Source organism: Carex rostrata, chromosome 24 (genome assembly GCF_964058835.1).
Source record: "Carex rostrata chromosome 24, lpCarRost1.2, whole genome shotgun sequence".
Classification (NCBI taxonomy): domain Eukaryota; kingdom Viridiplantae; phylum Streptophyta; class Magnoliopsida; order Poales; family Cyperaceae; genus Carex; species Carex rostrata.
The window spans coordinates 4,919,981-4,945,417 of NC_135941.1; the positions used below are offsets into that span (position 1 = coordinate 4,919,981).

Genomic DNA, 25,437 nt, shown 5'->3' on the forward strand with positions numbered 1-25,437 from the left:
TTGTTTTGCAATGTCAGCAATGAGTGTACATGTCTAAACTTCGAAGACCATTTTTTCAAGACTACGGGTTTAAATTGAAGCATTGATCTTACAAATTCGATGAATTTCAGTGTAGCTGATGTTATGCATTTCCTTTACAAAATTCATGATTACAAAATTTTATATAAGATTAATCAGCAGTCCAACTAGTTGATCTGCCAATCGGACCATTGTTATACATTAATTAAGTTAAGAACAACTTATTTAAATTTTATAGGAGAAAAATTAGACTTGAAATGTTGCGCTCATTTCAGATGATCTATTCTTCATTTTATTCTTGTTCCTAATAATGGTTTACAATACAGCCAAGTAAATCTGAGTCTTATAGTTACAGTTTATGTATTAATAAATATTTGAACCAAATGAATATCTACCATATCTAGCATAGTTACAGTTATCTTTCTGCATTTAATTTTCAGTGGTCCCCCTGCGAGTACAGTGATGGGGTACTATTATCTTCGCGCTACAGTACCCGCACAATAAATAATTGTTCACCTCATAACTATAAATACTTTTGTACATAGGTATAAATACTTTCGTGCATAGATATTAATACTTTAGGAAAAAAATTCAAATTGTGGAGTTTTTGCAATCCCCACAAAAAGTTAATTTTTCACATTTAATTTTCGGTGACCCCCCTGCGGGTACTGTTATCAGTTTCCTAAAATTAATTCGTAAACTTTTTTTTTACCTCTTGACTTTATACTAAATCTATTCTAAAATTTATAAATTTGACATATAAATACATTATTCGTGAAGTAGATCAATTTTAACCGTTTGAATTCATTATTTTAAATTATTCCAATAAATTTTCAAGTCAAACTCACCGAACAACTTGATTATATGGACTCTGGCGGCTGGCAGTTATTTATAAAATAAACGGGCCAAATCTTGGCCCAACACTATTGGAGGTCCGATGAAGCAGTTCTACAATCAATGGCACAAGATTAATACTCGGCAGATCCACTGTTGCAAAGTAGGTCCAGTGTGCAAACGGATCGAAGATATCCTTCGACGATCCACGATAGTAGAGCGTACCCATATATATAGATCAAATTTGTAGAAATGGGCCTTGAGAAGTTCCATGTTTTGAACCATGAACTTAAATTCAGTGACACGAGTTTCGTAAAGAGGTTGCACGACTGACAAGTAGGGTTTATTTCGTAAATATTTTAACAGAGCAGTTTTGACTTCATGCAGCACTGCTTTCATTTTATCTTTTGTGTGCTGCATTGCTGCATGAAGTCAAAACAGTCCTGTTAAAATCTTTATCCGGGTTTATGAACAACATTGGAGAGTTCCGTTACATTGATCCAGCGTTCCGTTGTGCATTTTGAAGTTTTTCGACTTCATGCAGCACTCCAACACTATAATTATTTGTTCTTTGTAAAATTTGCGATACACCACTCCAACACTATAATTTACGAAAGAAAAAAAATAAAAGCCAGAGCTGATATTTTCAGCTTTCTTACAAAAAAAATTATTCTAACTCAACGCCAATCAGCTTTCTTGAAAAAAAAAAGAAAAAAAGAAAAGAGGCAGAGCTGATATTCAATGCCTCAGTAAAGCCTATCAGCTTAGAATTCAGATCCAATACAACTTGACTTTGTAGAATGAGATCTCAATCGTCTATTTTAATCTGGCTCAAATCTCAAAACGATCTCTCCTATATTCAAATAGGTTCCAAAATAATTTTGACTCAAATGAGGAGTAAAGATAATATACACTTAAGTGTACCGTACTCTTAAGTTTAGGCCGTTTGATTTCTTTAAAAGTCGTGCTTTCACGACTTTTAAAGAATCTGCACGACTTTTAAAGAAATCGAACGGCCTAAACTTAAGAGTACAGTACACTTAAGTGTATATTAGCTTTACTCCTCAAATGAGATACTCAATAATCAGCATATACACCCGGACCTTGATCGGAATCCGTATCACCCCAGGTACCTGAGGTGCAAGTGTCAAATCTGAACCGTTCTTTTTATCTTGCACGAATCTCAAAGCAGTCCCCCTATAGCTTCAATAGGCACCGGATCTAATTTGAATCAGCTGAGATTAATCTGGACCGTCTGTTTTGTTGGATTGTACCTCAGGTACCGGGGGGGACAGAGACTCCCTTGATCGAGCAACTCTAGAAAATTTGATTAGTTCATATAGAAGACCACAAGCATAATGATTGCTTTATATTAAGATGCTATTGGATATTTAAAATTGTTTATACTTGCAAAAACTAGTGAATTTGCTAAAGAAAACCGAATAAGCAGCATTGGAGAATAAAGGGGCCAAAAAGATGAGGTAAAAGAACAAATAAGATCATCGAAGTATACAAAACAATGTACAAAAATCTCATTTCCACCTGGAAGAGAGTCCACTATACAAAAAAGATAAATTTACTAAAACTTATAAGGTGGGAAGCGAAAAATGGTCCTGCTGATGAGGTGGCCAGTGGATGCCTTCTCTTGCACAAGGAAGAGGCGCCGGCTGTGCAATGTAAGTCGGGTAATGCTGACCTGGCATCACCACTGAAAAGTTTGACGGCACCGGGGACTCCACCTGCAGTCACATTTATTAAGCACATTATATTGATATACTGACAGTTTCTTAATTACAGCGAATTATTTATATGCATAGAAAATTTTCAATCTTACCAGAAACTGCCTAGACTTACTGGTAGATAACTGGCTGTAATGATTCTGAAAAGAAACTAAAGTGAGGCTACAGTACAATGCATAGCGCAGATTGGTTCGTACTATGAATCAATATCTCCATTTTTAAAGTGCAAACAATCAATCTGAACCAAAGGTTTAAATAATGTTTATCACGTCATAGCGATTTGACTAAAAAAATAGCGCTATACCCAAATAGCGCCGCAATAGCGCCTTTTGCGTCATAACTTTTATGGTCCGAAAGCGCTATAGCCGTGCTATTTAGAACCTTGATCTTAACCATTCAACATGTTCTCCATATGAAAATATACCTGTAGATCATTTTTTATTTTTTTTACTGTTTTTTACTTTTTTTAGATAGGTAGAAAATCACTTGATCTAAATATTCTAGACCATTCAAAAGTAGTGGTTTGCCACCTATCTAAAAAAATAGTACACAAATTTTAAAAAATGTAAAATTTAGTCTGCAAATACATATATATAAATAACATTGAATGGTTCTAATCGACTATTTGAACTTTGAAAGCAAAATTATTAATCCCTAGTAGGGACCAATTTGCGCTATGCAAAGTACCATAGACTCAATCTAGAAAATATAGTGGGTATTTTCATTAACTTGGGTCAAGATGGAATTTACAATTAAACTTGTACCATACAGGTTATGACAGTACCATCTGGTACAGACTAATTATATATGCTGAAGCCAACATTTATTAACAAATAATAAATTCTACAATTTATCATGTCTCACTTGTTTTTCCAATTCCGAAAAGAAAGGGAAAAAGAACCTACCTTGGATGAATTGTGAACCTTCCCATGCACACCACCGTGTGATCTTCCGATCTCAAGCGAAGACCCATCGCCGCCTCGAGTTCCTCTAATATTGAAAGAACTAGAAATCCTCGGCTTGATGAAGTGCTCGAAAATTGCCATGAGAAGAAACATCGATATCAAAACAGCAGTAGCTGCAAAGCCAAAGGAGATGGCATTCATCGACATGCCGAAATCCTTCCACGTGGCAGGTGCATCTTTGCTTGTTATCGGGTCTGTAGGTGCCGTTGTCGGGTCTGTACTCCATTGCTTGGTTTCGTCTCCAAATCGGTTCATTTTTTAGTTCGATATTCTTTTCTTGAACAATTTTCGGGTCGTTTGGGTTGCTAATTGGCCTGTTGTATTTCTTTTTCTGTCAATCTAAAAAATGGTGAAAAATGAGGATGATTATCATCAATGAGAGCATTGCAACAATTGCACAATAATAATAATAACAATAATAATAATACTTGAATTGGTCCATGTGGTATTAATATTGCATTCTTTTTCTAGTTTAATACGAAATGACTTATAGGTTTTTTTTTGAAAAAAAAAAAGGCTGTTAAGCTCATTTCATTACTAAAATAGTTAATTACATCACCACACTCAGCCAGATGACTAAGAAATGTTTAAAGACAGCATAACTATAAAAGTCAAACCAACCAGTAAACTACAAATAAGCCAACATCGAGTTATGGTAAGAGACCAAAAGTATTTTGAAAAAGCTAAACATAAGCCACTTAATACAAGGCTGGGAATTAGATTAACTACAAAATGTTCTAAGCATTGCTTCATTCAGACGAAATGACTTATAGTGTGTGGGATCCATTAGGAGAAGAAAAATTAAGACATCCTGATTTGTTGTGAATGAAATGGTGGAAATAAACTCAAGTTCTACTTGAAATTAGAAAGTGGTAAGCTAAATTTGTTATACTAAAGTTGTACCAATTATTATGATGAATAGTATTTTGAAAAGACACAATGCTGTTATTTTGGAAATAAAAAGTGTGTCTGAAAGGCTACAGTCTACTGCTATCGCATTGAGAACTTCAGATAATTGAAGCAGCTTTCTGCTTCTAATTTTTAGAAAAGATGTAAACAATAGATACAAAAATTCAAAATTGGAACATAAATTGGCATAAATTCAGCACCTTTTTTAGAGCTTTTCACCTCCACTTCTGAAATACCATCAACCCAAAAAATGGGATCCAAATGCTGAACTTACACGCTCCCGCAAAATATCTCTCTTTCCTTCCCTCTCTCAAGCAAACCTCACTAGCTACTCTAATTTGGTTTATTTAAAGAAGCCTCACTCAGAAACAGAAGCAAAGAGATAGAGAAAGGAGAGAGAGAGAGAGGGAATAAAACAGATTTAGCTGCCGCTGTCAATGTTTTCAGAAAAGAAAGAGAGAGAGAGAGAGAAAGCATAAAACGAGAGGACCACAAAGAAAAGGAAAGGCTAAAAGCTGACAAACTCAATACAATACATCCATGTTAAATACTTAATTTTTGAAAGAAACTTGGGATTTCAAATACTGACGCAAAGGCTGACAAAACTGTACAAAAATAATGCCAAAATCACACCTGGGTAAACTAAAAAGGTCTTGATTTGAAGCACTTAAACAGTGAAAGCTGAATTCTTGCACATGCCAGCAAAAGATAAAGAGATAGATAGGGGAGAAGAGAAGGAATGATTAGATTTCAGGAGGAGAAAAGCAAATATAAGAGGGTCCTAAAAAGACTTCAAATGGCCATTGGCATGGTTTAGATTCAGAAAGAAAGAGAAAGAGAAAGAGGTACAATTATAAAGAGCGATACTTATACTCTGTTTCTTTGTTTGTCAGGGAAGGTAATAAATCTGCGTCACTGTGTGTTTGATTGTCAAGTAAATCATTCAAAGGGATACGATCATATGAAATCTCGGAATAAAATTTTATTTTAGGTACAATTGGCAACACGAGGTTACTTTTACTGCTTTCAAGTTTTAAGTTTTAGTGCCAACTTTAGTTATCTAATAGTGATTTGGCTTCAACTTTTAGTTCTCTTATAAAACAAGCTTATCTACAGAAAAAGTTATCACCGCTATGTTTCAATCAAATAGATGAGGGTTAGAAATGCATCCATTTTTTTTTGTCTTAGTTATGCTTTCAATTTTTTAATTTATAATAATTTTTTTATAATTTATATGTTAAAATAAAATCATTTGATGTGATACATTAAAAATTATCACTTTTTCGATCTTAGTTTTAAATGAATCAACGAATAAAATAATCAATGTTCGGAATTTATCTATATCGGTGTCTTTTTACAAGCTCTTGATACTAACTAAAACAAAAGTAAAATGTCCTGATTGTTTACGTGTGCATAGAGAAAATGAGATTATAACTAATGAATTTATTTTGATATGTAAGTTTTAAATTTAAATTATTTTAGTTTTGAAAATGAAAACATGATTAAAACACAAAATTGTAGGTATTTTCAACCTTCCCCTTCAAATATTCAAAATATTTAACCAAAACTCCATCACAAAATTTTAAGAAAAATAAACTATTACAAGCACCACGGTCAATTACAAGTTATTCGTTATTGCCAGAATAAATTTTACAAAATTACTGAAACCATAAAAAATAATTATCATTAATGGATGGTCAATCAAACTCTTATGAGATTTCATAGTACTTGTCAATAAAAAGTCTAGTTTTGAGTCAAAATATTGCTCTTTTATTTTATTTTTTTCTAAAATTTTATTAGAACTAAGATATTAGAACATGAGAAGTAACAACTATGTCATTGGAAACTGAGACAAAGAAACCCAATCCCTAATTATTTGTTCCCTAACCAATAGGAGGCTTAGTAAATGCAATAAAAGTACAAAATCATTCAAAGAAGGCATCACATGGAAAGTGGCAAAGAGAAAACTAAGGTGGAGTTGGCAAGGCGTGAGCCAAAGCAAGGAAAACACCCTTTGCTTCCAAGGCATATAAAATTTTGGGACTAATAAGTGGGGAAGTTGATTCATATCCTTTGTTATTTCATTATTCTAAACATATTATATCCATTATTTATCACCGTTTGCAAAACGGTGCAATTTTATACAGGGGCGGATCCAGAGTAGAACAGGGAGACAGCTTCTCCTCCGATTGATTTTGTTCTTCTTTGAAAAAAATTTTGCCTCTCTCTGAATGTTTGATTTATAATTCGGGTTAAATTTAGTGTTAAAATCAAAATAAATTTCTTGAATTATGATTGGTAATTAGAATTATAAGTTAAAGCATCAGAAATTATAAGTCAGATTATTGAAAAATATAAGTTAACAACATTGTTTTTTTATCGAGTACTCAATTAGTTAATGGATTTAAATCCGATAAGTTATTTAAACCTGACTTGATATTTTTTTTTCCCTGATGAAAATTCTAGATCCGCCTGTGATTTTATAGATTGCCAGTTAAAATTCCGAGTGTATATATATTGCATTAAATTAGTGGGAAGATATTTTTATCATTAAAATATTGACAATCAATTTCTCGGTATGTCAAGATTAACTGCATGCTGTTTGGCAACAATAATATTTAGATTTAATCCAGAGCTTAATTTATTGAAACTCAATTTCAGAACAAGTATATTTAAAAAAAAAATTGTACACGATAGAAAAAAAAAAAAAAATATATATATATATATATATATAGAGAGAGAGAGAGAGAGAGAGAGAGATGGGCTATGGTGCATTGCAATGCATAGGCCATGGTGTGTATTGGACCATAAATCACCGATTCAAAGTTCAAATGACCGATCCAAACCGTTCATCTTGTTCTCCATATTAATATGTGCTTGGAGACCAAATCTTACATTTTTTGGAATTTTTTTACTATTTATTAAGCCACTTTGAAAATCGCTGATCCAACGGTGACTGTTTGGAACAGTAAAATCAGAAGCCACCGTTGGATCAGCGATTTTCAAAGTGGCTTAATAAATAGTAAAACAATTCCAAAAAATGTAAAATTTGGTCTCCAAGCACATATTAATATGGAGAACAGGATGAACGGTTTGGATCGGTCATTTGGACTTTGAATCGGTGATTTATGGTCCAATGCACACCATGGCCTATGCATTGCAATGCACCATAGCCCATCTCTCTCACTGTATATATATATATATATATATATATATATATATATATATATCGTTATTTCCATGTCAACTCTATTGGCAATCCTATGAACTTAGAGAAGCACGGACAAGCTGTTGTGATAATAACAAATTCGGAATTAATAATTAATTTGATAAGATCTAAAATTCCATAATAAAACACGACTAAAAAATAAAAAGAGTTAATTTTTATTTTGCAATTAGTATGCATCTTAGTAGAAAGTAAAAAAAAATAAAAAAAAAAGTAAAAAAAAATCTACGAACAATTTGGGAACAAATCATATGTGATTCATAAAATTGGTTAAATCCATGAAAAATACAGGTATTGTATGAAATATTCTTTAAATTCCTTTTAATTCGTTTATTTGTTCCTAAAATGCTGAAAACACTATATAGATATAATATGGATGATATTTGAGAAAATTTAATGAGAAATAGTAGATGAAAAATGTATTATAAAATTATAGTAGTAAATAAAGCAATTTTTTTTTGTGGCATTCATAATTATATTACTATAAGTCTGACGAAATAAAATTCTGTAAAAATGTTATTTGAGAAACCTTCTTATTATAATTACCACTAAATAAATTTTACAAATTGTGCTCCTTAATTTGGCGTGGTATATTTTTATTAGTTATGGGCAGTTTATATAAAGGGTACGTTTGGATGAAACAAAGAATAGCTCAGAATAGCTCGCTAATCTCAAATTCGGAATAGCCGCTAACCCAACATTTCATAGGAATAGCGAAATAGCAGCTAACCCGAGCTATTATTTGTGTTGAAAATAACATTTTTTTTCACCCAAACGTGAAATAGTAAGAATAGCTTACTAGAAATAGCAGTTATTCCTGAATTAGACTATTCATGTGTCATCTAAACGTACCCTAAAGTATTGAATACATATTTTCTGAAGTCATTATATGCTTTTGGCAAAGGATAAAAATAAAATTACAACATGAGTGAGGTTATGATAATATGCTTATTATGTAACCTTCCGTGCTATAGATCCATATCTTTATATTCAAAATTTAAATACCAAATGTTATATACATAATCTATACTAAAATAATTATAAAAAAAATAAAAAATTGATCTGTAAATACATTTTAATACAAAGCTTAAATATAATTGTTTTCATCGATTTTTTTCTTAATTGTCTATAAGGACTCCCACTCAGATTTTGAACTCACGATCTCCTACAAAAAAATATATTACTCTTTGCTACTAGATTAAAGATTGATTTTTTTTTAACTTTAAAAATAAAAATAGAAGTTCCTAGTAAGAACATATTACATAGTCTCTCTCTTAGACCATCTTATCTGTGGATCAAACAACAAAACAACTCATCATATGTAAATAGAGAGTTCTGGTTTTCTGTTACAAACTATCCATACAGATCTGACCAGCGAACTTTCATTTCCAATAATTCTTTTTTTTTTGTGATGTTAAAGCGAACGCTAATTCAGTTGACTGAACTTTGATTGAATTAAATCTGAATAATTCGTGAATTTTACGAACTTTTTCTGAATTTTACAAATTATTCGAAAAAATTTCCCGATTTTTTCCATAACATTTTTGTATGTTTTTTTTTTTTTTTTTTAAATCTCTTGTAGTTATAGGACTGAGATCTCTGATCCGGATAATTCCGAATCATTCTCGAATTATTCCTAAATCATGAATTTTTAACCTCACCTCACCTCACTCGAATAATTCATTTGTTACTGTGCGGCTGACGGATCCCACGTCAATGACTTATTACACGGATTATAATATAAATCTCGTAAAAAAGGATCTGAAATGCTTTGTGTTGTCTAAAGAAATGTGGTGTGGTGTAGGCATGGAACCTTTTTGGAGGGTTTCATTGCAACAGGGACCTACAGTCTAGACATGTCAAATTACTATGTCTCCTGTCCCCAAGCTACGACATCTAACATTTTCTGGTACTGAATATACCAAATGATATTTTCAAAACAAAATTTAGAGCTGTGAAAGATACATGTTTGTTTTTATTTCTGTGTCTCGATTCAATATTCCTTGAAGCATAATGTATGTGAGAACAGTAGAAGAAAACAATATTAATTCGGTGATATTCATTATATTATAAAGAGGTGGGCTACGGTGAGTTGCGAAGTAAAACGCGTTTCTACTTTAAGCCGTATTTTTATTTTGAAAGTCCAAACGATCGATCCGAACCGTTAGATGTTTAATCCATATTGAAATGTGTTTGGAGACCAAATTTTACATTTTTTGGAATTTTTTTACTATTTATTAAGCATTTTTTAAAATTGCTGTTTTGCTGTGAACAGTAAAAAAATAGTAAAATTTTCTGGACCATCCGATCAGCGACTTTCAAAATTGCTTAATAAATAGTAAAAAAATTCCAAAAAATGTAAAATTTGGTCTCCAAGCACATTTCAATATGAAGAACAAGATGAACGGTTCGGATCGACGTTTTAAACTTTAAAATCGCAAAATATGAGCGTGAAGTAAAATAGTTGTTTTACTTTGCAACTCACCGTAGCCTAGCTCATATTATAAATATTGTTTAGATTGACTATTAATTAATATGAAGAGCGTTATTCTTGCAATATATCACAATCAGATCAATATTACATTTTAAAATTTGGCACCATTATTGTGATATTGTGATAGTATACATCTCTTGTGCATTTCGATTACATCATTTTATTGGGTAATTCTAATATAAATTCACTTGATATTAAAAAAAAATATACTGTTTAAAGTAAAAAAATTAAAATTGTAGATATATTCTCAATTATTTACATAGAGCATGTATTTAATTTCAGCTAGGGATGCTATCAATGACAGGCTAATTATTTCTGAACATTTTATGATGATTTTATTTTGTGGTTTGTATGAAAGTGGTTATGGTCTTATGGAACTTATTTTGGGAATTCGGATTTGAAGGCTCAATTTTGTGGGATTTATTGAAAGTTGGAATTTGGTTCCTTGTGCTTTATTTTTATTCTATGTTTTGTATGAATTGAGTTCAGCAAACGCAATGAATATTGACAGGTTCTCATGCTTTATCAAAAAAGGAGAGACATGAATTATACAGACTAAGACTAATTGTCTAAGCTTTGCACTTCAATGGGGGTAAAGATTTTAACAGAGTAGTTTTGGCTTCATGCAGCGCACAGACAATAGAATCAACAAAGAGTTGCATATGGTTCTGCTTGAGCAGCATGAAGCTAAAACTGCTCTGTTAAAATCTTTACCCCTTCAATGGCCCATCCTTTTTTGTTTATCTTATATAATAAATCGCCTAATTAATGTATTAATTAAGCAAGCCGCAGTTCTCATAATACCATAATGGACCTGTTACTTACAACGCACAACAACTTCTTTAAGTAATAAATCTTCATTGGAGCTTGTTACTAAACCTGAGACAAAGAATGGTTAGAATTTGATTATTGTAATAATAGCAAGTCTACTTGTCACTTAAAAAGAGAGAGAGAAGCAATTGAACTTCATTAACATATTATTTGGGAACGTGCTTCATTAATTAACAAATTTGAGATATAACTAAATGAATGATAGCGAATATGGATACCAAAATTACCAATAACCCAGTTGATCCGGAAATATATGATCCGATAGGCACAGTAGCAATTTTTAAACTCAACATTAATAAATTATAAGAAAAGAATATATGATTGTGAAATAATATATAAATATATATAATCCCTTTCATATGTTTACATAATTGTATGATTGCATAGTCACCAGATTTGCAAATTATATTCGAATTATTTGCGAATAATTCATTTTTTTTTGTGATGACGAACCGAATGCCGAATTATTCGGTTGACCGAACTTTGACCGAATTATACCCGAATAATTTGCGAATTTTTTCCGAATTTTACTAATTATTCACAAAATTTTCCCATAACATTTTTTTTTTGCTTTCTTGTAGAACTGAGATCTTTATTTCAGATAATTCCGAATTATTCCCGAATCACGAATTTTTGACATCACCGAACCGAACCCGAATAATTCATTTGTCACTGTAATTGTATGAACTCATGTTGGGTATAATCTTAACGGATCATCTTGAACCCGACCCACTTGAAATCCAGGTAACCAAGCATTGGATCCAAGAAGCAAAAAATCAGAGGGTCCCCACAACTCCACAGGAATTAAAAAGATATAAAATATGCCAGTGAGATTAAGTAAAGCATATCTTAGTGTGTTACTGAGCTACCTTTTTCCTGCAACAGAGGCCCAGTGCTGGCAAGCATTACCAACTAACGAATAAACGCTAATTAACTATAAAAAAAAGGTATAAAGTGCAAAGGTCACCTTCTCTGTGTCTGGCAGCATTCGCATATGCAAAAAAAACATATTAAGTAGCAAATATGATTGAAAAAAAAAAATTAGAGTAAGGCTTGAGTGCTACGGATAGCATAAGGTCATCCGTGTTACGGTCTCAAAAATCTATCGTATAAACTTTAAACTTCGATTTAAGTAGTTCAATAAATTGGTTATATAATAAACTTGTACAGTACTAATTTTTACTATTTTTACTATTTTTTTGCTATTTTTTATGATTTATGAAATATGATCAATTATGACTTAAAAATAAAAGAAAATTGTCAACATTTTAGACTATATTTTGTCATTTTTCATAAATCATAAAAAATAGCAAAAAAAATAGTATTCTACAAGTTTATTATATAACTAATTTATTGAACTATTTAAATCGAAGTTTGAAGCTTATACAGTGGCGGAGCCACCTGTATCCAGGGGTAGGCAGCCGCCTACCCCTGGATTTTGAAATACGGTACCAAGATCGTATATATTTGGTTTGGATTTAGGTTTTGTTTACCTCTAGATTTGAGTTTTGTCTACTCCTGACTGAGTCAAAACTCTCGATTAGTGAAATTGGCCGAGTCGTTACAATTTTGATAGTCTTTCATCAATCTATTTTGAAATATTCTGACAAGAAGAAGGTTAATAAGAATGTTATGATCGTGGGACCACAATAAATTTGTTATTTTTTGTGAAAGGAATAAACTAAAATGTTTTATAAAGTAATATACTGAAATTTAATGTAATGCATTAAAATATTTTTATTATGTTTAACTATTCAAAATGAGCTAAATTTTAATAAAAGAGTCTTGTGAACTATGCTTCAAAGTAAACTTTCAAAAAAATCGAGTTTTCGATCTAATTCGGTGGATTTCTACTGATTTTCTCAATTTTAATTCATGATTAATTACCGATTCCGCTTCCAATGAAAATTATTTAATAATATTTAATAATTTAATTATTTAAATAAAATAATAATAATTATTAATATAATAATAATTTATTTTGTCTATCCCTAATGAAAATCTTGGCTACGCCACTGAGCTTATACGATAAGATTTTGAAGTCGTAGCACAGATGACCTTATGCTATCCATAGTACCCAAGCCTTACTAAAAAAAATTATGTCATAAAAGTCACATATGTTCTCATTTTGATGAATCATAAATTCGTAATAATATCTTACGGTTACATCTCGTGAATGTATGTGGGGTCCAATAAAAAAAAGGAAAGAATTTGTTAAAAATAAGGGGAAGACAAATTTGAGAAGATGTCAAAAGAGAGCATAGAGAAAGGTAGTTGTGGAACAGGGATGCTGATAAGTAGAGAGTAGAGACCACAAAGGCATGAAAGCTAGAGGGGCTCACATGTCTCCCCTCTTGTGCTCTTCCCGCCAAAAATAAAGAAAAAGCATTTGGTCGCTTCCCCAAAACCTCTTTTTAGTATTGATTGACTAACTAAAGTAGAAAAAAACATGGTAGATGGAAAAAGAAGATGAAGGAGATGAAAGAAAAGGTAAAATTTTGATGAAGAGAGAAGTGGGTTCCAACGATCTTCAAAAGTACACAAATCTCGCTTCTTGTAATTGATTTTTATTCAAAGATCTGCAAACTAGTGAAGAAAAACGTGACATGACGTGATTAACACGTCGTTATTTGGTCATGTTACGATATGTAATCAAAATTTACTTTTACATAACATAATGTGACTAAAATAGTAAATGACAATCACGTCGTGTGAATAATCGTGCCATGTGTTGTCATACCGTGACCACACATAATATGGCTGATCGTGTTTAATTATTATTTACAAGTTTTAAATTTATTAAAAAAACATAACAAAATATATAAAAAAAGAAACTATTATAAAATAAATTATAATTAAGAAATAATGTTGAAAAAATTAATCACGTGATCCAGAGGTGGAGGTAAAAAGTAACAATGGAGATCAATTGATTGTCATTTTTGTATTTTTTTGTATTTATGCATAATTTTATATATAATTTAGAGTAAACTGTCATGTACGATAAACTTGACCCCCATTCTCTACATAAAAAATTTACATGATTGACCCTCATAGTTTAAAAGTCCAACTCTGCCTCTGACGTGGTCAGATTAATATGTATAACGTAATGTGAGATAACTAAGATGATGGAAGACAATCACGACACATGATCGACACATGTAACGTGACAAAACTGATAATAGCGTGACGTGATCGTCACATGTAACATGACAAAACAAATAACGGTCCCTTTCTTTCTACCCTCTGGTATATTTTTCAGGCCTATTGTTCTTTTATTTTAACATAAACCATAAAACTTGAGGGGCGTATAAGAAAATAGGCCAGAATTCTTGGAACCGAATCGTCTGCCCCCAGAGTCACTGCAGAGTGGGTTCCCATATAACCCTAAACCCAAAACCACTTTAACCCTAAATCCTTTAACAGTAACTGGACCCACCCCGCAGTGACTCTGGGAGCAGGAATTCCTGCACCCCACAGGGCAGGAGATCTGGTTCCAGAATTCTTATTTATCGTAGCAAGGTCTTTGGATTCTAATCTTCTGATGCGAATAGGTAACCTAATAATTAATAATTAGCATTTATGACAGGAGAAACTACAGGAGATTTGGAGCGAAGATGACTGAGATTTGTTCTTCGGATTTTCCACAAAGAAAGATTTGCTGTGGAATCTTTATTTGTGTAGATCTGTACAGCAAATCACTATGGATACGTTTGAATGGAAATTAGAATAGCTAAAATAGTGAAATTTAAGAATAGCAAATGAGAATAGAAAAAAATAGTGATTTTCATATTAGTATAAAAATGGTGCTATTCGGATTAATAAAAATGTTGTTTGGATTGTACATTTGGAACAATGAATAGTTGTAACCGATAAATAATAGTGCTAACAAGGTGCTAATTAAGAGAAAAGATAGGTAAGTGGGGTCTTAAATAAATTGTTACGACGTGGAGATAACAGAAGCAGTGTCAATTTTATAATTTCGGGACTGTATTAGCGAAAATCTGGGAAGTAGGCATTTTTTTTTTATCTCTCTTCACACTTTTGAATAGTAGCTATATCAACATTTACAAGGAATAGAGAATAGCAACTATTTTAACTATTTTGAATAACAAAAATATTGTTTGGAAACACGTTGCTATTCCGAAAAGCCTCTATTCTATAATAGTCTTCTATTTTAGCTATTCTTATTTCTTCCAAACATTCCCTATAACAATGCATGCTTGCCCTTTGCTATCAAATGGGCTTGGTACAGATCGTGAAGCACAGCGAACTTGGAATTTTTTGTCTAATCCAAATTCTGAAAAGAGTAACAATCCACAAAACTATATCTATTTTTAGGACATAACTTTATGAGTTTTTTGATGAAAACAGCTAACATTTTGCATTTTTATAATGCGCTAACCTAAGTATTATTATTATCATTACTACTACTTCTGTTGTATATTATTATATCAAGTGATTTTTTTATCTATTTGAAAAAAATACTAGAAAAATTGTAAACTTGTAAAAATACTAGAATCAGCTGTTTGAACAATTGAACTTTGAAAATTGAGATATGAATCCATAGCATGATTGTTTCTCAAGTTCTCAAGGCCCTCGTTAAAACCGTATGGAATAAGATTTCGATTCAATTCAGTAGAAAGAAATGAAGAAAAATTATTCAAATTTGAACTTTCTTGACGTGACAACATTACCTACTGACAAAAGTTCTTTGGCAAAATAATTACAAGATATCAGATCATTGTCCTTAAATCATTACTTCGCCAATGGATTTGAGATTTTATCATACTTTCTGGATCACAGATTAACACCATGTTTGGATGGAGAGTAAAGGAAGGAATAGGAGGTTAAGAATAGAAGAGAATGGAATGGAATAGAAAGGAAGATTAACATATTTAACATCTTCGTGTTTGGATGATTAATGAGAGAAAATAAATGTAACTTTCCTTTCCGTCTTATTTTTTGTTTGGTTGACTAAAATTTAGGAGGTTAATGAGAAATTCGGTGACTGTTGTAGGTTTGAGGAAAAAATCTTATATGAAAATTATATATGTAAAATATAGGATTAGGCATTTGTGTTATTTTTTCTAAAAATATTTGTAACAAAATTTCTTTCCATCCATTACACCCCAATTTGGAAGGAAAACCGATTCTATTAATTATAATGATACAAGGTTAAACATTTCACCTCCGACATAATTTTAACAACCAAACACGATTCAACGGAAAGTTTTTGTTTCTTTCCATTCCCTCCCTTCCTCTACTCTCCATCCAAACAAGGTGTAAAAATCACAATCAAAATTTGCAATTCTCCAGTTCACTTAAAGATTCGCAGGAGGTTAGGAGCATTCTCATTTGGATCTAGTAGTGAGAAAAGTTCTACATCAACTGCCCCAATGAAGACTTCACTTTTAAATATTATAAGCGTGCAGAATAGCAGATTCACTTTTAAATAATGTACCTAACTTCTATCTACCCAAGTGTTATTATACACAAATTCCATGCTTAGAACATCTGGATAGAATGTTTATACTAAAAAAAGAAAGCTCTTTACCAATGGTTGTCATCTTCAGACAAATGGAAAGTTAAAAAGAATTAACTCAGCTAACTGGGAAAACTTCAACCTCATCAAACATTAGAAATACCAGATTGAGCAAATATTCTTTTTACCAAACAAAATTATAAAGTATCATCTGAAAGAGAAAAAAAGATATCCAACAACTAGGCTGATTTAAGTACCAATACCGACCTGAAAAAAAAGCCTCAAAACTTGGCAAGTTATAATTGACAACATTAAAACCAACTACAAACCCCAAAAATTTTAAGCCTTGATTGCCCTTCCATAGAATTTTTGCTTTTCATCGGTGGTCTGGAAGCGGCCATGGCCGAACTTGGAAGAGGTGTCTACAAACTTCAAACTGATCACCTCCATTGCGAGACGAGAGGTTTGTTTGAGCAGAGACTGCCTCAATGTCAGCACTCTCTTCTTAGGCCCCACACAACACCCTTTTATCATCAGATAGTCATTATTCACTATGCCATAGTGTGGGAATCCTCCCATTGGTGTTATGTCTTTCTCAGTCCTGCATTTTACAATTTCCAGTATTAAGTTCCAGATTTAGTCAGGCTTCTGAAACTTACAAACAATGGCTGATAATATACTAGTTGCTAGCACTCATCATATGGATTTTTTTTGTTAAATAGAACTAAATAAAATACTTTAAACGAAACCAACACAAAGGTTTTGTAAGTTGCAAAAAACAGCTCCACCGGAGGGAGAATGAATGAATGAATGAATGAGATTCATCAAAGGAGCCCATAAACCACCCTCCACCGTAGCACTGCTACATGGAGCTGTTTGTTGTAACTTCCAAACTCTTTGTGCTTGTTCTGTTTAAATGATTTTATTTAGCAATATATAAAAAACAAATCCATAGTATGTATAGGTGATCTTGCAATTATTACTAGAACATTTTTTAATAATTCACAGAAATATACACCCACTAACCTATCATAGTCAGTCATGGCAAAATGTGATTCATCTCCAGCCTTGCCAACCTTGTAAACCTTCTTATTCAACTCGGTACGGTGATGATACCCATTCTGACCTGCACGGGCCACAGTGTAAGAAACTCGAGCCGGGTGCCATGCACCAATACATGCCACCTTTCTAAGACCCCTATGGGTTTTTCTTGGCAACCGAGTTACGCCCCAACGCGTGACAACTCCTTCGTAACCCTTCCCCTTTGTCACTCCAATTATGTCTATCATCTCATCTTTCTGAAATAATGCATCAACAGGTACTGTCTTCTCAAAGAGCTGGTAGGCAAAGTCCACCTTCTCTGCTACACTGCCACCATTCACTTGGATCTCCATAAGGTGCGCCTTCTTTTGTTTTAGCCCCTTCATCTTGCGAATCTACAAAACAAATATACAGATATGACTTTCAAAATCTAGATATGATTTATTGTATTAACATGTAAAATTTGCAAAATCTACCTGAGTGTGAGCCAAAACACGAACAACAGATGCATATTTCTTCATCTTCTCTAGTTGGGCAGTGATCTCCTGTTTGCCAGTTTCTGTGTCATACTTCTTAGAATACTTGAGGAAGGCTCTCTTCTTGGACTTGTACCAGTTCTTGAAGAAGCGCCTCTTAACCTCCTCGCTCAAATGTTGGGCCCACACAGTGTTCAGAGTGCGTAGTCCACGTGGTGTCTTGATGTAACCCACCACACCAACTACAACCATAGGCGGAGCCTCAATGATGGTCACTGCCTCACATGTTTCCTTCTTGTGGAGTTCTTTATGAAAATAAATATGAAAAAACAACAAGAAAAGAAGAATAATTTCAGTCAGTAAATGATAATTGTTTCGCAAGTGATCAAATAGAAGTTGCTATTGCTAAATAAAATTACATTTCAACAGTCAGGAAACACTAGTTCCTCTTCTTAAATGTAATATATCTTTTTCTTGTTGGTACCTTTCAGATATATTGCAAGTGTTCTGTAATAACAATAGACTTTGATGGAATAGTTTGAAAACACAATACTTGGACAACTGAAACCAACAACTGTTCTAAATTACAAATAATTTGAAGTAAGGAAAAACAGTGTGCTGTTGAGAATTATCTTTAGCTATAATCACCTGTTAGGGTAAAATTGGTAATGAAGTTTCTCCTCTATTATAAAAACTTTCAGAACTAATATTGATATTTCAAGCAATAAATAAAAACAAAAGCTGAGAAAAAATATAAAATTTTCATCAAGTATTATGCAACTTCAAATTCCCTCTGTTTTTATTTTTTATTTTTAGAAGGGTGATTTCTTGAGCTTTTTACATACCCACTTATAATACGTATTACCAAAATTAAAATCCCCGTTCATAGTAAACAAGTTATGGTGATTGGCAAAATGATTTAATTGAGTGCAAAGATCAATCTGAAAATTTTCAAGTAACAAAGGGCATACTTGAGCCAGGTTTTTCAACATCCCTGACAATGTGGGTCATGCCAGCTTTGTATCCGAGGAAAGAAGTAAGGTGTGGTTTCTTGGCCTGATCATCCTTCGGGAACGTCTTCACTGAATTTCAACAGCAACAGAAAAACAATGTTAAGAATAAAAATACTTAAATAGTATAAATGGATACAATTCAAGTGTAACTTGATTAGAAACAAACCTTTTCCTCTGTGACGGTTGGCCCGCTTCCTTGGAAGGAAGCCAAGAGAACCATGACGTGGATGCTCAAACTTACGATGTGACATCTGTTTTTACACAAATTCATATGCTATATAAAATAGTTTTCTTAAAATACTTTATACAAAGCAAAAGGTTATTTTAGTGGAATGAAGTTGAGAGAAAAATTGTCCCCGGTGTCTCAAACTTATGACGCAACACCTAGTTATAAGCAAACATTTATACTACATACAGTGGTTTATTAAGTTAAACACAATAAAGAGGATATATCAAGTAGATCTTAGCAACACATTTATTGAGCAGCCATCTGTTGGGTTTTTGGTTGTGATTTGAAAAAAGCTACAGTTCTAAAATAAGCTTTAAAAATTTCTAGTTGTGTCATTTATTTAGCTATCTTGCATTGGTTTATTAGATATCTATGGAGTCATGTGTGTCTTAGTTTCATACTCTTGGTTCCTGTTCATCATTTGTGTTAAATGATTTCAACACGTCTGAGGTATTATTTCACATATTTGTTTGCAAGTATTGCACCCATAGTTAATACTAGAAAATTTCATGTTCAGAATTAGCATTAATATTCAATGCAAAAAATAACCTTCATACCTTATTTGGTGTGACATATAATATACCAGCTAAAGTTGGTATGGAAAATAATTACAAATAAAACTACCAACATAATTTGATGTTGAATAATGCAAGTTAAAAATCTATTCAAACTACCAATATTACATATACTAGAAAATGCATATGCTACTTGCGAAATATACATAATACTTCATAATACTTTAGATAACGAAAATAATATAACTGAGATGACGGCCAGGCAATATGAACAGTAACAGCCTAAATCTGGTAAAACAGCAAAATAAGTGTCCAAAAACCAAAGGCCTATGGCACCAAAAATGGTACCAATTCTCACAGCTCTCATGTTTTCCTTTATTGGGTAATAAGAGAGCATTTCAGAGACTCCAGCCTTGATTAATCATACAATATTTTGGACACTAATTTAGCCACTTTACCAGATAAGGATGCCATTCACACTATTTAAGCCAAGCATCTCAAAATATACATATAAAAAGGATTAATTAATTTAAAACCATAACTCTCAAAAGATGTTGCATTAGCAGTGGTAATTCAATGTACAATAACAACAATTGACAACAGAGAAAAGGCCTAAGAGGCTAAAAGACTAATACTATCAAAATTAGATAAATGATCTTGATCCGCTAGGACTACAAAGAAAATCGCAACCTTTCTCCGAGATCACTTGCAAAAACAACCATCAAATCCTCAATCACACAATAACTAATACAATAACTAAAGGACTGATAAATACAAACATAAATTAGAGATGCTAAAGCACGAAAAGAACCTCGAAGCAGGGAGAGATCGAAGCGAAGGAGAGCGGAAACAAAGGCGGCGAGTTAGCGAGGGTATACTGTCAGCTTGGTATTTATATGAACACGAACGAACGAGATTCAGTCCTGACTACACAAATGAACGGTTATAAACCACTCAGGGAGCATCTTGTTTTACAAAATGAAACCCTAGAAATAAGATACATTGCGGCGATGGCATCTTGGGCTTATCGAAACTTCGGATTAAGTCTAGCCCATAAAAGCCCATTTGAAAACGCCGTTTAAAATATCTCATTTTAGTTGAATAGTAGCTCACAAATCATAAGCTGAGATAGAGAGAGAAAAAAAAAAAAGACTGAGCGAAAGGTAAAACCTTCGCTTCACAGTTCCCATAGGCATGCCACCGCCACTGAACTTGTAACTGTGCTGCGCGTTGCCCATTCCCAAGCTGCTTTTCTCTTCTCCTATGGCCACTTGTAACTGCTCTCTAACAACCTTTTTCTTTTTACTTTAATGTTCTCAATTGGATTCAATTGTGTTTTATCCTTTCAATGCAGTGAGCAATACAAAGGTGTTTTCACATGCTGACTTGAAATTTCCTTTACCGAGTAACAAGAGATTAGTGGGACGGCAAGGGTTTTCTGTTAAATTGCACACAAAATTCAAATTTGAGTATGCGATTTGTGCTCTCACAACTATTGAGAGTGAGTCGATAGCTCTGAGTTCTAGTTCAGAGACACAGATTGGTTCTGGTTGGAATTTTGGAGCGTCTCAAGATGATTCTCAGGAGAATTCTGGTATCGATGAGAAAGAGATTTTGAGACAGTCGAGGATTTCAAGTGCTAATAAGGGAAATACTCCTTGGAATAAAGGAAGGAAGCATAGTCCAGGTTGATTTAAATTAACTCGTGCCTTTGTAATTGTAATTTTTGTGGAATTTTTTGTTTGTTCTTACATTAACTTGTACCAGTTTTACTGGCATGAATATTTGTACACCCAAAAATAGTTAGAAAAACATATAAAACATGAGTCTATCAAATTGTGTATGTGATGTTGCAGTATTGTTTATTTGGGTATGAACCAAAGCATATAACTGCAGATGTATTTAAAGATATACCTCATGAATTATGTAATTTTTAGTGTATAGATCATTGCTAATTTTTATGTTTTTGTTGTATTTAAATTGATACAAAGACTATTCGCCGCATTCGAGAAAGAACTAAAATTGCTATGCAGAATTCCAAGGTGATGTCATGCAAGAACAATTGTTTGTTTTCATTTTGTTTCTTATTATCGGAAACCATACCTTGTGTGCACCTCTCTGCATTTACTTGTCGAGAAATATGTTAAACCTACCTGTTTGCATCTGTTCATAAGAAATATCAATATGCATTATCACGGGTGGACCTAGTATGGCGCCTACCACTGGATTTTGAAAAACAATTTTAGCCCATGTAAGGCTATTGTCTACCTCTGGTTGTGCATTATGGAGAACAGTTGTATATGCACTTTTGTCGGGTTCTGTGAGAAATTTGTTTACCCTTGCATTAACTTAAGGAGCGTTTTTAAGCTTCATATGTTGCAATTGATGAAGAAGAGTTGCATATGGGATGTATGCAGGTCAAGAAGAAGCTATTGAAGTTGGGGCATCCTCAGAGGTTTGTTATTTAAAATTAATCACCAGTATCCACACCGTTCTTAGTTTTTATAGACTCAGTGATGAATCGGAGCTCCAATGGGACTCATATGAGTTATTGCAAGAAGAGTTCAAATGAAAGAATTTCAAAAAAATACGGGAAAGCTCTATTCTTAGATTTTTGGAGTTTTTTATTTTTCTATATAGTTATTTGTTGTGTGATAATCTAGATTTTTTTTGAAAATATTTTTGTAGTGTTTGGCATAATAAAATTTGAAGGTAGTTTTTTTTTTTTTTTTTCACAAAGAACTCTGATCTTATTTTCATAAAATCCAATTGATGCTAGATTTCGAATATACTATTGTCCGAAAGACAACGTAAAAAGGGTAAATAGACGTCTTGACATAAACCGATTCATATTGTGTTAAATTGAATTTTAGAACCTATCTACATTTATGATCGATCAAGGTTTAGTTTGGTATTACTTGACATTCACAATAATGAGACTCAGGTTTTTTTTTATCAAGCCTTGATAAATAAGCCAGTTTTTTTTATTAAACCCTGATAAATTGTTAAATGAACATATTTATAAGAGGAGGGTTCAAATGCACCCAAATTTTTGTGCACCCAAATGCACCCCTATCTTTCAAATCTTTTTTCTTCGTTTTCAAAGTCCGAATAGTCAATCCGAACCGTTAGATGCGATCTATATATTAAGATGTACTTGGAGATCAAATTTTACATTTTTTGGAATTTTTTTACTATTTATTAAGCCACTTTGAAAATCGCTGATTTTACATTTTCTGGACCATTGAATCAGCGATTTTTCAAAGTGGCTTAATAAATAGTAAAAAAAATTTCAAAAAATGTAAAATTTGGTCTCCAAGAACATCTTAATATATATATCGCATCTAACGGTTCGGATTGACTATTTGAACTTTGAAAATAAAGAAAAAGAATAGGGTGCATTTTGGTACACAAAAATTTGAGTGCATTTGAACCCTCCTCTATTTATAAATAATATTTGCATCTCGGGTTGAGAAACTCAATTCTGACTTTTGAGTTGGGGTGAAAACGGGTGGGATATTAGACGGAAACTCTACCCGCTTCGTATCGATCTGTTTTCACCGCTATGCTACGTACAGATAAATAAAATAATTAAAAAGAACGATAGACTTGATAAATTGATTGAACTTTTTTTTTTTTTTTACTATTTCATATCACACTTCTACTATCAACTGTTCAATTTATCTCTCTTCTTTATTATGTTGATAGGACTAATGTTTCTTGCTTCTTTCCCCTAATTGAAAATTATATTGATGTACATTTGTATAAGGTAAAAGGTATCATAAAACTTTTGGAGTGATACGACTTTTTTGTAATTATTATGTAGAAATTATTATACAATTATTTGTGTTGTTATTTATTATACATAGTTTTAATAATTAGAAAAAAATTATTTAGTTTTAAATTCCCTGCGTATAAATTTATTGATGAAATTATATCATTTTACAATTCCATAATAATGCTGCAAAAATAATATAAAATTTGAGAAATTCAATGGTGGAGAGAAGCTTCTAGGTTGAAGCCATCAACTAAGACGGTGGAGAAAGATGTGATATCGTACAATATAGTTTTCTTCTATACATATTTCTGTATAAATACAACGGTAGGAGTATAGAAATATTAGTTGTACCATCAACCGTAGGAAGCGACAAACTATATGATGTAGCATAATTTGTGTTCTTTGCATAATATTTGGATTTTATGTAGAGGTATAATGCAAAGGGGATCCGGATCCCCTGTTGTTGGTATAGAGCTAGTGACAGTAGTCGCATCTCATCTAGTTTACAGCATTAATAATACATGTGTTAATTTTCCTGGTTAATTTCATGATAAATTTAATTATGCGTTGTAAAATGAGGGATCCTAATATACATATATTACTGAGCAATTTAGCAAGATATAACATAGTAGGTGTTTCTTTATTTTTTAAGAAAAATACTAATAGGTGTGCAAAAGTTTAATGGTTATGGTATACATAGTGCTAAAATAAAACAACTAATTTAATATAAAAATGAATATACTAGGAAATTTGCATGACACAGCTGGAATTAAAATAAAAAACTTTCAATTCCTTTTCATTGTGAACATTAAATTCTAAAAATCTGTGATCTTTCATACGAAAAATAATACATTAATTAGCTGCTATCATGACACTGATTTAGTGTACAGCTTTGATCTCTTGAGTAATTTTGCAGCCATAAATTATAAATTATACCAATTAAGTAATGTCAAAGCTCTTAAGAATCTGAAATTATCTTTATTCCTTAAAAAATAATTTCTCTTTTTGTTGCTTGGTTATTGTTCATGTAATTGGGCTTTGATCAAATATATACTTCTGTGATTTTTATGTATTTAAAAAAATTAAAAAAATATACTTAAGTTACAAAAGGATATAAAATTGTGCCTACCATGATTTTTTTTCCCTCCAAAATATTATTCTACGTCTACGTTTTTCTCAAAAGTAATTATAAAAATATAATTTATATTTAAAATAATTACAAAAGTATGCCTCACATTTTTGCCAAAACCTGTAAATTATCCGGATTTTGCCCCTGTATATATTGCAACCATATCTGGAGGTTGCAGGAGGAACAAAATAATACTAATAATGTGATAATATCTGTTTGAATTTCATGGCCAACTCTCTGCGTATTGTTGGAACTTGAGTTCTAAAAACTCAAAATTCTCTCGTTAATAATTTTTCTAAAATCTCTATTTTTAATATTTATAAATTTGAGGGAATAAACTGAAACTTTTTATCTAAGATGCGCCTGTCAGATAGACCTCTTTATTATTCATTTTATTTTGATATACGTTTCTGTTCAATTTCCTTTTGATCAAATGTGATTCATTAAGATATTAATGACCAATTATTATTGATTAATTGCCATCAACCGTTGTATCTCTTCAATGCATTCTTAAGGATGCGTTTCATTTTCTTTTCAATTAAAATGCTGATGCGTTATAGTTTTTTGATATATATATTATTCTTCTATCTTATCTCAAAAAGGTATGCAATCACATACACTAGTACTCTCTCCGAATTCCCTTCTCTGATCAATATTTTCTAAAGAAATGAAAACCCTTTGCTTAATTGATTTGCTCCCACAAATAATAAACTCCTTTGATTTTTTTCTCCATTTTGATTGTGTATCAATCAAATTAA

The 25,437-nt window shown here is 32.1% G+C and overlaps 3 protein-coding genes across 5 annotated transcripts; 1 reads left to right on the forward strand and 2 right to left on the reverse strand.

Annotated features, from left to right (window-relative positions):
* Positions 1-2,328: 2,328 nt before the first annotated feature.
* On the reverse strand, positions 2,329-5,326 carry LOC144575632 (multidrug resistance protein). 2 transcript variants are annotated; one of them, XM_078325840.1, is made up of 3 exons: positions 4,666-5,326; positions 3,497-3,870; positions 2,329-2,591 (listed from the first exon to the last, which is right to left on the reverse strand). In XM_078325840.1, the coding sequence occupies exons 2-3, from the start codon at positions 3,809-3,811 to the stop codon at positions 2,439-2,441; spliced, it is 468 nt and encodes a 155-aa protein (XP_078181966.1). In that variant the 5' UTR covers positions 3,812-3,870; positions 4,666-5,326; the 3' UTR covers positions 2,329-2,438. The 2 variants fall into 2 exon arrangements, with proteins under 2 accessions (XP_078181966.1, XP_078181965.1); XM_078325839.1 differs by having other exon boundaries at positions 3,497-3,895; positions 4,666-5,324.
* Positions 5,327-16,665: 11,339 nt separating this feature from the next.
* LOC144575520 (large ribosomal subunit protein uL3-like) lies at positions 16,666-20,719 on the reverse strand. Its single transcript, XM_078325687.1, has 6 exons — positions 20,584-20,719; positions 19,195-19,279; positions 18,987-19,097; positions 18,016-18,320; positions 17,525-17,934; positions 16,666-17,099 (listed from the first exon to the last, which is right to left on the reverse strand). Exons 2-6 carry the CDS (start codon positions 19,277-19,279, stop codon positions 16,838-16,840), a joined length of 1,173 nt encoding a protein of 390 aa, XP_078181813.1. The 5' UTR covers positions 20,584-20,719; the 3' UTR covers positions 16,666-16,837.
* A 177-nt stretch (positions 20,720-20,896) lies between these two features.
* LOC144575571 (uncharacterized) lies at positions 20,897-22,579 on the forward strand. 2 transcript variants are annotated; one of them, XR_013518470.1, is made up of 3 exons: positions 20,897-21,045; positions 21,127-21,814; positions 22,190-22,579. XR_013518470.1 is itself a non-coding variant. In XM_078325763.1 (3 exons), exons 1-3 carry the CDS (start codon positions 21,036-21,038, stop codon positions 22,342-22,344), a joined length of 498 nt encoding a protein of 165 aa, XP_078181889.1. In that variant the 5' UTR covers positions 20,897-21,035; the 3' UTR covers positions 22,345-22,574. The 2 variants fall into 2 exon arrangements, 1 of the variants encoding a protein (XP_078181889.1); XM_078325763.1 differs by having other exon boundaries at positions 21,127-21,459; positions 22,190-22,574.
* Positions 22,580-25,437: the final 2,858 nt, after the last annotated feature.